The sequence below is a fragment of the Perognathus longimembris genome, chromosome 3, assembly GCF_023159225.1.
Source record: "Perognathus longimembris pacificus isolate PPM17 chromosome 3, ASM2315922v1, whole genome shotgun sequence".
Lineage (NCBI taxonomy): Eukaryota > Metazoa > Chordata > Mammalia > Rodentia > Heteromyidae > Perognathus > Perognathus longimembris.
The window spans coordinates 43,655,142-43,668,742 of NC_063163.1; the positions used below are offsets into that span (position 1 = coordinate 43,655,142).

Sequence of the window (13,601 nt, forward strand, 5' to 3'; positions counted from 1 at the left end):
TGGGGTAGATGAACAACTCCCTTAGTTGTTCCACTTCACTGAAAAACAAACAGAAAATTAAGGTGGACTGTGTAGAAGAAATCACACTGTTTTACTACAGTGCTGACCATGCATGCTAAGCAGGTGCTCATTCCCCTGAGTTGTAACTCCTGCTCTTCTAACCCAACAAATCCCCTCTCAAGCACTAAGGCTTGAAATCAGTGCCATGTATTCTCCAGCTAGGTGTTCAATTTGGAATAGCTCTCTCCTTATGCTGGCTTATTCAGTGAGCTCTCTGTGTGTACTTTCATCATAATCTAGGATGGATGGGCATGTCCCTGTCACAAATGTATGATCTTATCTACTCAGAGGCTGAGACGAGAGGAGAGCAATGTGAAGTCACCCAGATTAGGATGTTTTGGGAATTTCATCTACAAGTAACCAGCAAAATGCTTGGCGAAAAGCATATTAAAGAGTTAAAGCAGAATAGGCACATGACTTTAACTTCTAGCCATAATAAACATACACACACACACACAGCAGACCCCTAATCATTGTCATTTAAAACATGATTTTATTGGGAACCCCAGTCACCACACATCAAATCAATTCCAAATAGGTCATGGTTCAGGAACTAAGCCTTTTATCTAAGATATGCCACGTCCTTATACTATTCAGATTATCAGAAATGTTGGAATCTTATTTTAAAAATAGCATTTTAGGTACACTAAGAATTTCACATCCAAAAGAAGACAGAGCTGAGCACCTAATGTCTCATGTCTGGAACATGAGCCTCCCTCAGGACAATGACACATGAGGAGCATGGCGTGAAGAGATAGAGAAAGATCCTGCTTTACAGCTCTGACATGGGATTTCTATCCCTTAGGTCATGAGATACATTGTTCTTGCAAGACATACTTTGCTGGTGTAAATTTTGTCTTCAGTGATAGTAAATGTATACTATTCACTCCAGTAGGGGTCATGCACAGAAGATGTAATAGACATATAATACTTTTCTTGAGAGAGCACTGAAATATCACAATGTTTCTTGTGACTGTGTTCTCACTCATTAACCTAACTTGCTAAAGGGAGGATTGCTACGGATACAATCTGAATGCTCACTGTTTTATATAGTTCCCAGGAACTCTGGCTTCATATTTCTGCATATTTGTGTACATGTTTGTGTATATATGCATCTATGCATCTCACCTGTCACTGATATCCTCCAATTGTATATCAGTTGGTATGTTTTATTGGGGTAGATGACCAACTCCCTTAATTGTTCCACTCGCTGAAGAACAAACAGAAAATTAAGGTGGACTGGGTGGAAGAAATCACACTGTTTTAATACAGTGCTGACCATGCATGCTAAGCAGGTGCTCATTAACTTGAGCTGTAACTCCTGCTCTTCTAACCCATCAAAACTTCTCTCAAGCACTATTCCCTGAAATTAGAGTCATGTATTCTCCAGCTAGGTGTTCAATTTGGAATACCTCTCTCCTTATGCTGGCTTATTCAGTGAGCTCTCTGTGTGTACTTTCATCATAATCTAGGATGGATGGGCATGCCCCTGTCACAATTCTATGACCCTATCTACTCAAAAGCTGAGACAAGAGGAGAGCAGTTTGAAGTCACCCAGGTCTTCATGCATGCCAAGCAAGCACTCTACCACTAACTCACATTCCCAGCTCTAGATTTATGTTACCTTTCACATTAGTCACAATTAACCTAGTCTAATATATTGAAAATACTTGAAAGTTTTACCTATTCAGTTACATGAAATACAGCATTTCTATTTTTTCCCTAAAAGTGAGGTTTCTTGGGGGAAAATTACATTATTACAGCTGGCTAAAGGAAGAATTCATGAATGATTTTAAAATATTTCTTTCCTAGTCTAGATGCCTATGGTTCTGGGATATAATCCTACTTTCTCAGGCATCTGAGATCTGAGTATCACTTTTAATGAGCGTGGACCAAACATCTATCAGACACTTGCTGGCTTATTCAGTGGTCCCCTGTTGGTACTTTCATCATAATCTAGGATGAATAGGCATGCCCCTGTTGCAAATCTGTGATCCTATCTACTCAAATGCTGAGACCAAGGGAAGACAGTTTGAAGCCACCCACATTTGGAACTCTTGGAAATTTCATTTCCAATGAACCAGCAAAGTGCTGGGCTAAAAATGTTTTTGAGATTTAAAGCAGAATAGGCACATGACTCTCTTAGCTATAATAAACACAGACACAGAGACAGACAGACAGACACACACACACACACACACACACACACACAGCAGACCCCCTAATCATTGTCATTTGAAACATGATTTATTGGGAACCCCAGTCACCACACATCAAATCAATTCCAAATGTGTCATAGTCCAGGGACTAAATAAACTTTTTATCTAAGATATACCACATTCTTACACTATTCAGATTATCAGAAATGTTGGAATCTTATTTAAAAATTTGCATTTCAGGTACATTAAGAGTTTCACATTCAAAAGAAGACAAAGCTGAGCACCTAATGTCTCATGTGTGGAACATGAGCCTCCCTCAGGACAATGAGACATGAGGAGCATGGCGTGAAGCCAATCAGGGAGAGAAATTGTGTGAGAATCTTATCTCATACAAAGTACTCACAAAAGGCCAGCAGTTGACCTGTAGCTCCAGGGATAGAGGGGTAGCTCTAAACAAAACAACTCAGTGTTGGGGTACAATATCTGAGTTAAAACTCTGGGTCCTGCACTAAATAAATAATTATAGGCATAAATCACTAAATAAGAGATCTAAAGGATGACTCTAAATGTTATGGATTTGTCAAAAAGTAGCATATAGGAAAAGCGATAGAGAAAGATCCTGCTTTACAGCCCTGACATGGAATTTCTATCCCTTAGGACAGTGAGATACATTGTTCATGCAAGATATACTTTGCTTGTGTAAATTTTGCTACAGTGATAGTAAATATATACTACTCACTCCAGTAGGGGTCATGCACAGAAGATGTAGTAGACTTATAAGACTTTTCTTGAGAGTGCACTGAAATAGCACAATGTGTCTTGTGACAGTATTCTCATTCATTAACCTAACTTGTGAAAGGGAGGATTGCTACGGATACAATCTGAATGCCCACTGTTTTATATAGTTCCCAGGAAATCTGGCTTCATATTTCTGCATACTTATGTACATGTCTATGTGTGTGTGTGTGTGTGTGTGTATATATATGTACATATACATATACATATATATGTTAGCATTTCCCTAGCCTCAGGTCCTCAGATCCTCCCAGTAGCCCCCAGATCCACCCATACCTAATGAGCCATTCCTACTCACGAACTAACTACTTCCCCTTTACCCCCAGAGAGAGAAGCTGCCACCTGGATAAGGTGCAGACGCCATGTAGCTCCCTCTCCCGTGGGAACTATGGCCCCACTAATTAACCTCCTTATGAACCTTCTCTTGTTTGTGATTATCTCCGCATGGTCCTCTGGGATGGCTAATACCTATGCTTTCATTGGTGCCGAAACCCGGGATAGGGCTCCCCGGTGGAATTGCTCCCCTATTTCTGGGGGGTCCAAGCTGCCTCCAGGACCTATTCTTCTGTCCTAAGCCCACCCAAACGACCACCAAGGTTACTTCTCCTGAGCGAGCGCTCTACTTCCATCCACCACGACAATCTACAAATTTGTCCTCACACCCAGGGTAAGTGATCATCTAAACATGGGCTTGGATCCGGTTTTCCGATTTACTGTAGGGCTACAGGGCCGTGGCTTCAGGGCCACACCAAAAATCTTGGTGCCAAGTTCCGAGCCCCACTCAGTGACCGTAGCATGGGGCCACAGGGCCACACTCCATGCTTGGTCCGAGACACAGTGATTGGGGTGACAATTCCATCACTGATTGTCTCTCACATTTCAGCTGACCAGAGTAATACCAAGGACGCTTGGTATTTAAGTCTTCAGCTCCACTAATCACTTACCATGGGAGGGGCGCAATCTAAAAGCTGCTGAAGCCTGCTGAGCCAGCTGGCAGTGAACGGGAATCCTGACTGAGGGCAGCGAGGATTAAGGAAAAGGAAAAATAAAGCAAGAGAAAAAAGACAAGAGACAAAATGGGGTACGGGAGGTCTGCAGCCATAAGGTTGAAACTCAAGACTGCAGCCATGTTTATTCTTAACTTCCAGCTTATATGCAGTTTGAAAACCAGGAAACAGCATAGGCTTAAAATTCCAGAACACAAAAAGGCTTGGAGTTAGCAATACCCGACGATAGCTAAGATAGGATGAGGTTGATTAACGAATGGACTCCAGAGCAATATCTGATGGTAGCTAAGTCAGGATGAGGTTGGTTAACATAAGAATGGACTCATGGCAGACATAGTAAAGCATTTCCCATTTTCCATTAAGCCATGTCCTTGACATCCTTGAAAACACAGCCAGAGGTCAGGAAGAATTTAGCTGCTAGCTTGGCTCCCAACAGTTCCCCGTCTTTTTTTATTAAAAGAAGTGAACCCACCTGTCTTAGGTAGGGTGGGTCGCCCAGCCTGCCTTACCCGTCCTAACTTCAGAGCAGTGCTGAAGCCCCATGCCTTAGGCCGGTCAAGCCGGCACCACCCTCATACCCATCACTGACTGCGGTTCCTCTTGGGGGAAAGTTCATTCACTTGGAGCTTGATCTTATGCAGCTGGCTGGCTAGACTCATGAAAGAGTTTTGCAATATGCGTACAATGCAAGGAAGGCATAGGCAAGCCATCAGTAAAAGTATCCCTGGGCCAAGCAATGTCATTAGCAGACCCTTAACGTTAGTTAAGGAAGGGACATACTGTTGAAGTTGTTCAAGCAGTTCTTTTGCTGTTTCTGCCACTTTAGAGTCCAGAGGCAGACCTTGTTCTAGTCCAGCTATTTGTCTATGGAGTTGAAAGAGATCTAAGGACAAGTTATTATGGTGCCAAATACCATTTAGATGTGCTACAACTTGTTCCCAAGGATAGCTCGACCCATTATACTTATGGAGGGTGACACAAATAAAGTCAAACCGAGCATGACAGCGCACCCGTTGCAAAGTTTGTAAGGCACGAATTTGTTCTCCCAGTGACAACACAGATTCATACAATGCTTCTAATTTTTGTGCTACCTTATCATCAATCCTGCCTTGAAAGTGCAGGGCTTGCGTGGTATTATGAGCAAGCTGATTAACATAGTGAGCTGTCTGCACATCTTGTGTTAAAGCCTTAGTAGCCACTGCAGCAGAGGCAGCTAAGGAAATAAAGGCTAAAATTCCTGCTATTAATATCCCTACAAATCGGCTAGGGCACATAAGCTCTTTTAAATGTTTTAATGTCATGCCCAAGTCCTCGTAGACCACCAAGAGACCACCGAGAGCCAGACGTTCCAAAATGCAAAAGCAAGGCAAGGCTTTATTAGGCGAGCTGCAGCCCGGACCTCGTCTTACACACTGATGCAGCGGAGGTTAGGAGGAAGGCCCTGAGCAAAGTTTTACATGGGTATTTAAAGGGGAAAACCACAAAATTAAATAAACCAGGTGCAAGCAGGGTTGGGGTGCGAGGACAAATCTGATTGGCTCGGGGCTAGGCGATTCTGAAATTGATCGATGGACATTCCAGGGCGGTCAGTGTGACTGGAACGCTCCCAAACTGGTTGGGCCATCTGGGAAATGCGTTTTATGACCTATTGGTTTTGGCATAAACAACTTGAATCCTGGAATCTGTACAATGCCTGGTTAGTTTCACCATAAACAAGTTATTTCCAGAGTTTTATGTATGTGTTGGGTCATTCCTAGCTTAACACAAACACCAAGATGGTTGCTATTCCTTTCAAGATGGAGTTGTCTTAGTCCTTCATTCCCCCCTAGAGTTATGGGCATGAAGCACAATCCTGTGTTTCAGACTTAAGAGTCAATCTTAACAATTCTCTTTCTGGAAGAGGTATGTACCTGCTTCGTTGTACCATTAACTGTATGGTGTTTAGTCTATCCTTCATGAATTGGACTAATCTATTTAGGATGCAAGGCCCGAACGTTAGTAGGAGAATGATAATCACCAGGGGCCCCAACAAAGTGAATATTAGAGTAGTAAGCCATGGGGAAGAATTAAACCATCTTTCAAACCAGCCTTGTTTTGACTCATATTCTCTACATCTCTTTTCTAATCCTTCTCTGACTTTGGACATGTTATCTTTTACTATTCCTGAATGGTCAACATAGAAACAACACTCTTCTCCCAATGCAGTGCAAAGTCCTCCTTGCTGTAGAAACAGTAAGTCTAGCCCTCTCCTATTTTGGAGAACTACTTCTGATAAGGATGTAAGGGATTCCTGGAGGTGAGAGATGGATTCTTCTATTTTCTTAATATCCTCATCTATGGCCATCCGTAGATCATCATAATATCCTCTCTGTTGGATGAGGGAGGCTACTCCTGTACCTAGTCCCCCTAGGCTGGTTCCTACTAATATACTTAAGGTTATAGCTGTAAAGGGCTCTCTTTTCACCCGGGGATTGTATTCTAGACTGAGTTGCTTCCAGGAGCCCTGTAAACGGTCCAAGAAATCTGGCTCCGGATAGTAAGATATAGTGGGTACCAGTCGCACTAACACGCAGGAATCCTCAAAGTCCTTTAAGACAGCAGAGTGTACACAAGAGGTTAGACCCGTCTTAGAGCATGGCCACCAAGCATCTTGTGGAGTCAGCCAGTAACCACTTGCTGATTTATGATTGATAATGTGGTTACATAAAGGAGCCATTTCTTTCCCCGGTTTTCCAATACACGTGCCTGAACCAGTGACTCGAGTTAGGGTGAGCCCTACTTTTGACTTCCACCTGCAAGACTCTTCTTCCTTGGCTTGAGACACGTTATCAGAGACAGCAATGCCTTCATAATAGGGTGGAGCAACATCATAACATAACCAGCAAGATCTAGTCAAATTGGGCTGAGTATGGTTTAAGATTATGTAGGATTTCTGCATCAGGTTTACTAGGGGGTTCTTATTATGGGGTAAATAGGCCAGGATATACATGGGGGAGGAAGGTCTGGTACCTGGAGCCAGCGTTAAATTAAGAGAGGGTTCTGGGGCTCTAAATGGGGTCGGGCCTGGTGTCGGCCTAACAACAGGCCTGTCAAGGTGGTCCTGAGGCTTTAAGGCCGAGTTGGGTCCCACTGCGACATCTGTCATAGGTTTAACAATGAGTTTGAGCTGGAAAGTAAGTCCATGATCATACCCTGACATGTACAATCTCAATCCCCATGTCCTTCCTCTAGTCCATCCACCGAAGGTCTTAGCATTCTTGGTAAACTTAATTACTAGAGGGTTACATCTATATTTAGTACAGGCTCCTTGTCCGGACCACCAGTTAGCCCACTCACAAGCAAGACTATTTTCTTTTTCTAGACCCTTTCCTGTATGGTTTCGTTTTATGGTGATTAGGTCCCAGCTGGAGTGTGGGTCCCAGTGCGCTTGTCCCGTGGTTTCACATCCCCACTTTTTGCAAAAGAAATCTGCTTCTCCCCCACATCTTCTCTCATCTGCCCTAGTTCTCCCATCTCTAGAACACACATAGAAAGGCATTTCCCTCAGTTCAGCTCTTAGCTTTGGGTGGCCACATCCATGTCCAGATCCCCATGTTAGGGAGCTGTATTTGCACGGGACTAGACAGGATTCTTTTTCCTTGCACTCGGGAAGTTGCTTATCTAGATTTGGGTCATCATGATCTGGCACGTCCCAGCTGCCTGCAGCTAGGTCGCACAGGTCCACTATTAGGTCTGGCCACCAGGTTCCTAAGGGGGCTTCTTTAGTTGCTAAGATAAGGGGTTTTCCCCCTCTTGGAGTGATCTGCCAAGATAACTGGAAGGGCTGGTGAGGGTTAGGATTAGCATCAGCATTAACTTGAACAATAAAATAGGAAAGCAAAAAGTAAATGATCATAATAGTAGCAATATTCAGTCTAACTTTCGTTTCTTGAGGCGAAGGCGGAGTGGCTGGTCTGGATGTTTGGAGACTTCCCATGTTTCTCCACGGAAATCTTCGTCCAACGCGAAGGGATCAGCTGGTTTGGCGTGGGAGTAGTGAACCCAGGCAGCGATGCCGTCTACCTTGAGGGCAGTGGGTGTAGTCAGCAGCACTACGTAGGGTCCCTTCCACCGTGGTTCTAAGGAGTTTGGGTTGTGTCTCCGAATGAACACCCAGTCCCCTGGTCTAAATAAATGAGGGGTAGGGACAGAAGCAGAATCATATAGTGCCTTAAGTTGAGGCCACACACTCTTATGCACAAGCTGTAAATGATTAAGTTTACGTAGAAATTCAGTATCATCTAAATCTGCAAGCAATTCAGTCTGAAGGCTAGGAACAATGGGCGGGGGGTGCCCGTACATTATTTCAAAGGGAGTGAAACCAAGCTGATAAGGTGAGTTTCTTACTCTAAATAAGGCAAAAGGAAGGAGCGACACCCAATCTGCGCCAGTCTCTAGGGCCAATTTAGTCAAGGTCTCTTTTAGGGTCCGATTCATTCTTTCTACCTGCCCTGAACTCTGGGGTCTATAAGCACAATGTAATTTCCAATCAGTCCCCAGTGCAGTGGCTACTCCCTGACTTACTTTTGAGACGAAGGCCGGTCCGTTGTCCGACCCAATGGAGGATGGGAAGCCATACCTGGGTAAGATTTCTTCCAAGATCTTCTTGGCCACCACGTTTGCAGTTTCATGTTTTGTCGGATAAGCTTCAATCCATCCTGAAAAGGTGTCTACAAAAACTAGCAAATATTTGTATCCAAATCTTCCAGGTTTAATTTCTGTAAAGTCTACCTCCCAATATGCACCTGGCCTGTCTTCACGAAGGCGGCTTCCTTTCATAATTGGTTGAGCCGCTGCATTTTTGAGCTGGCAGGCTTTGCAACCTTTGACAATGTCCTCAACAATTTGGCTTCCCTGTCTAATTTTTACTTTTGAGTGGCGAAGCAAGTCCTGCATTCTTCGGGTCCCCGTATGGGAAGCCTGGTGGATTCTCTTGAGGACCCCCTTACCTAGTTCTTGTGGCAAGATAAGTTTCCCTTCACAAGTTCTCCACCAGTCACTTTTTCCTTCTCTGTCCAGGGGTTTGTGGGCCATAGGAATTTTCCTAATCCATTCCAGGTCTTCTTGGGAATATTGGGGCACGGGAGGCAGAGTCCGTGGCCCTGGATCCACTAGGGTTAATATTTCTGCTCCAGGTTGGAGGGCCGCCTCCTTGGCTTCTTGGTCTGCCAAGTTATTTCCTTTAGTCACTAAATCAACTCCCTTTTGATGTCCTGGGCAATGCATGATAGCAATCTTGGCTGGTTCCCAGAGGGCCCGAATGAGATTCAGAATCTCCTGCTTGTTTTTAACAGTTTTTCCTTCAGCCATCAGTAACCCTCTCTCCTGGTAGATAGCTCCGTGAACATGTACGGTAGCAAACGCATACCGACTGTCCGTGTATATATTTAGTCTCTTTCCTTTCCCCATTTGTAGGGCTTTTGTTAGTGCCACCAGTTCTGCTCTCTGTGCAGAAGTTCCTTGGGGGAGTGCCTCTGCCCACACTATCTCAGTGTCCGTGGTGACTGCCGCGCCTGCGTACCTTTTTCCTTCTCGCATGAAGCTGCTGCCATCGGTGAACCAGGTGTGCTCGGCCTGTGGTAGCGGTGAGTCCAGCAAGTCAGGCCTGAGACTATGTGCTTGGGCCAGGATCTGCTCACAATCATGCAGAGGCGCTTCCAGGTCTGGATCCGGCAACAAGGTAACTGGGTTTAATACTGTCGGTACACAGAAACTGATACGCGCAGGGTTAAGTAACAAGGTTTGGTAATGGACCATGCGGGCATTGCTCATCCATCGGTCGGGCGGTTGTTTTAGCACCCCTTCCAGGGCGTGTGGAGTGGCCACAGTCAGGTTTTGTCCCAAGGTCAATTTGTCTGCATCTTTTACTAAGAGGGCTACTGCGGCTATTATTCTCAAGCACGGGGGCCACCCAGCAGCAACAGGATCCAATTTCTTGGATAAGTAGGCGACCGGTCTTTTCCAAGGCCCAATTGGCTGGGTGAGCACCCCCTTTGCTATCCCTTTATTTTCAGCCACAAATAGGGTGAATGGTTTATTCACATCAGGTAGGCCTAAGGCAGGGGCTTCTAGGAGGCTTTTCTTAACTGCCTCAAAGGCCTTTTGCATTTGTTCAGTCCAGTGGAACTCTGGGACATTTTTGGTGGCTTCATACAAGGACTTGGCCATTTCAGCGAACCCAGGTATCCACAGCCAGCAAAAGCCCACTGTTCCTAGGAACTCTCTGACTTGCCTGGCTGACTTGGGCACAGGAATTTTTAGCACAGTCTCTTTTCGTGCTTCTGACAGCCAACGCTTGCCTTCTTTTAGTATGAAGCCCAGATAGGTGACTTTAGGTTTGCAAATCTGTGCCTTTTTAGCAGAGGCCCTGTAGCCTAGATTGCCAAGAGTCTTTAAGAGCCTAGCTGTCCCTTTCAAGCAGCTGATTTTGTCTGGGGCAGCTATCAACAAGTCATCCACATATTGCAACAGGCTTATCTCAGGATTTTTAGAGCAGTACTCACTCTGGTCTTCATGAAGTGCTTCATCGAAGATGGTGGGCGAATTCTTGAATCCTTGAGGCAGCCTAGTCCAGGTCAGTTGGCCGCTTATCCCGATTTCAGGGTCATGCCAGGTGAATGCAAAATAATTTTGGCTCTGTGGGGCTAAGGGCAGGCTAAAAAAGGCATCCTTTAAATCTAGCACAGTATACCACACGTGGCTTGGTGGTAAGGAACTCAGCAAAGTATATGGATTTGGAACGGTTGGATGAATGTCCATTACTCTTTTGTTTACTTCTCTCAAGTCCTGTACTGGTCTATAGTCATTGGAGTTAGGCTTTTTGACAGGCAGTAGTGGAGTGTTCCAGGCTGACTGGATGGGTTTTAGGATCCCCGATTCTAACAATTTTCTGATGTGGGGGGGTGATCCCTTTCTTTGCTTCTAGTGACATGGGGTACTGGCGAACTTTTACTGGGTCAGCCCCAGCTTTGAGTTCCACAAAGATTGGAGGATGATGTTTTGCCAGTCCTATCCCCCCAGTTTCTGCCCATGTCTGAGGAAACACCTGTAACCACTCATTTTCTGGAGACTCAGGCTTGAGATGCTGGTATAGCCTGTACTCCTCTTCTAGTTTGCTAGTGATTAATATATTTACAGGCTTCCCTCTTGAATCTGTTACCAAAGCTCTGTCACTTGTGAATTGTATCTGAGCCTTCATTTTTGTTAAGAGGTCACGTCCAAGCAATGGGTAGGGGCAGTCAGGAATGACTAGAAATGAGTGGGTTACCCGGCCCACTCCTAGGTCCACTGTTCTTCGGGTAGTCCATTTATAGGGTTTGGTGCCAGTTGCACCTTGCACCCATGTTGTTTTAGTGGACATCGGCCCCCTCGGGGCTAGTAGTACTGAGTTTTCTGCTCCCATATCCACCATGAATGTGACTGGGTTCCCCTCCACTTTCAAAGTTACCCTAGGCTCAGGGAGGGGGTCTGAGCCCCGACTCCCTCAGTCACTGTCTTCAGCTAGCTCTAAGGCCGGCAACACTCTGGATCCTACTTTTTGTTTTTTCTACTCCTTTCTGGCTAGCTCTGGGCAGTCCCTGAGCCAATGTCCTATCTCCTTGCAATAGGCACACTGGTTTTCTCCTACTCTAGCTTTTCTAGGACGAGGCTTGAATTTTCGTTCTCTGGTAGGAGACGAGGATCGTCTAAAGTTTCCTGGTTGCACAGAGGTTATGATTTCTCTAATATCTCTTCTGTGCTGGGCTTGTTGTTGTGCTAAAATTCTAGTCTGTTGTGCGTGTTGCTGCTCCAGGATTCTAGCCAAATTCTTTTCTTTTTCCCTATCTCTCCTTTCACGTTCAGCTTCATGTTCCCTGTCCTTTCGCTCCTGTCTCTGCTCCTCTGTCTCCCTTTTGTTATAGACCTTCTCTGCCACTGCTACTAAGTCCCTAACAGATTTTTCACCAAGCCTGTCTATTGTCTGTAGCTTTCGCTTTATGTCCGGGGCAGCTTGATTTATGTAGGTGAACATAACAATCTGAGCGGATTCCTGAGTTTCAAGATCGTAGGGAGTGTACTGGCTAAAGGCTTCTATAAGCCGCTCGAGAAATGCTGCTGGACTTTCATTTTCTCCCTGCCTCACATCATAGACTTTGGCCATATTAGTAGGTCGGCGAGCCGCCACCTTGAGACCTGCCAACAGAGCCTGGCGGTAGATGAGGAGTCGTTCCCTACCTTCAGCCGTGTTGTAGTCCCATGTGGGTCGAGTCTCAGGAAAGGAGACTGCGATTGCGGTAGGGTCTGTGAGGGGTGCTCCGGTTGGGCCGGGGACAAGTTTCCAGGCCGCCTCTCGGATGTGACTGCTCTCCTCGGTGGTGAAAAGAACCTGTAAAAGCTGGTTACAATTGTCCCAAGTGGGCTGGTGAGTGAAAAGGACAGTTTCAAGCAAACGAATCAAGTCTTGAGGTTTTTCAGAAAAGGGGGCGTTTTGGGTACGTCAGTTGTATAAGTCACTAGTGGCAAACGGCCAGTACTGGAGTTGCTGTTGGCCATTTTCATCCCCGGGACCTAAGGGGTGAAGGGGAAGGGCAGTGGAGCTGTGGGGAGGCGTAATTCCCTGGCGCCGACGGGTTGACTGGGCAGGACCCTCTGGTGCAGAGGGGGCTGGTGGCGCTTTCTCTTCTGCGTCTTCATCTTCCTCCTGTATTTCAGGCGGGGAGGGTTGGAGGGGAGAGTATGGTGGAGGAAAGATTTCCTCCTCCATGTTTCCCCCTTGGAAGACAGGTGGACGCGGCTTCTTTTCTTCTTTGGTGGTTTCTTTCTTCTCTGCTTTTTCTTCTCCTGTGTCTTGTTAGTGAATACCTGGATGAGAGAAGAGGCTGGGGGGACAAGAAAGCATGCACCCAGGTGGGGCCATCCTCTTCAACCAGTGCCCTCCAAGTGATTATATAAGGGACTTGGTCTGGATGCCCGCTAAGCACATTATAGATTTTGACCTGTAAAATTGTGATTTTAACTATATCAAAACTCCCTTCAGGAGGCCACTCGGCGTCCCCAAAGGTGGGCCATTCTGATTTACATAAACTTATCCACTCTTCTTTCTTAACAGTCACACTTTGATTATGAGCAATTTCCTTAACCTCCTTCCAGTGGGCTAAGGTTAAGTCTAGGGAGCTAGATGGCACATTACCCATGGCTCTGGTCAGGTGTTCAATCCAGACAGCTACGAAAAACACAACAATTACAATAACAGAGAAGGTACCAAATACACAGGCCTGAGAAAATAACAAGTTACTAGTATGTTTTGGAGATCTCCCAAGTTGTCCCCCTACCTCTTGCGATGGTGCAGAAGGAGTGGACTCAAGTTCAAGGTGGGCGGACTGAGCCTCAGTGAGGAGACCCTCTTGGTCAGTGCCGGCTAGGAACCGGACTGATTTGCGCCCTACAAGTATCAAGGTGGGGTTCCAGGGGTCCCCCTTCAAGGATGGAGGACCTGGGACGTCTCCCAGTTCCCCCAGGGTTGTCGATGAGCGCGTCCGCTCGACAGGCCCCTAAAAAAAAA

General features: G+C 45.7%; 1 protein-coding gene across 1 annotated transcript; it reads right to left on the bottom strand.

Moving 5' to 3' along the window:
• Positions 1-7,930: 7,930 nt before the first annotated feature.
• On the bottom strand, positions 7,931-13,233 carry LOC125347588. Its single transcript, XM_048340592.1, is given in 4 exon segments — positions 7,931-10,960; positions 10,962-11,688; positions 11,737-12,636; positions 12,902-13,233. Coding segments are annotated over 4 exon segments (4,989 nt in total).
• Between the last annotated feature and the right edge of the window lie 368 nt (positions 13,234-13,601).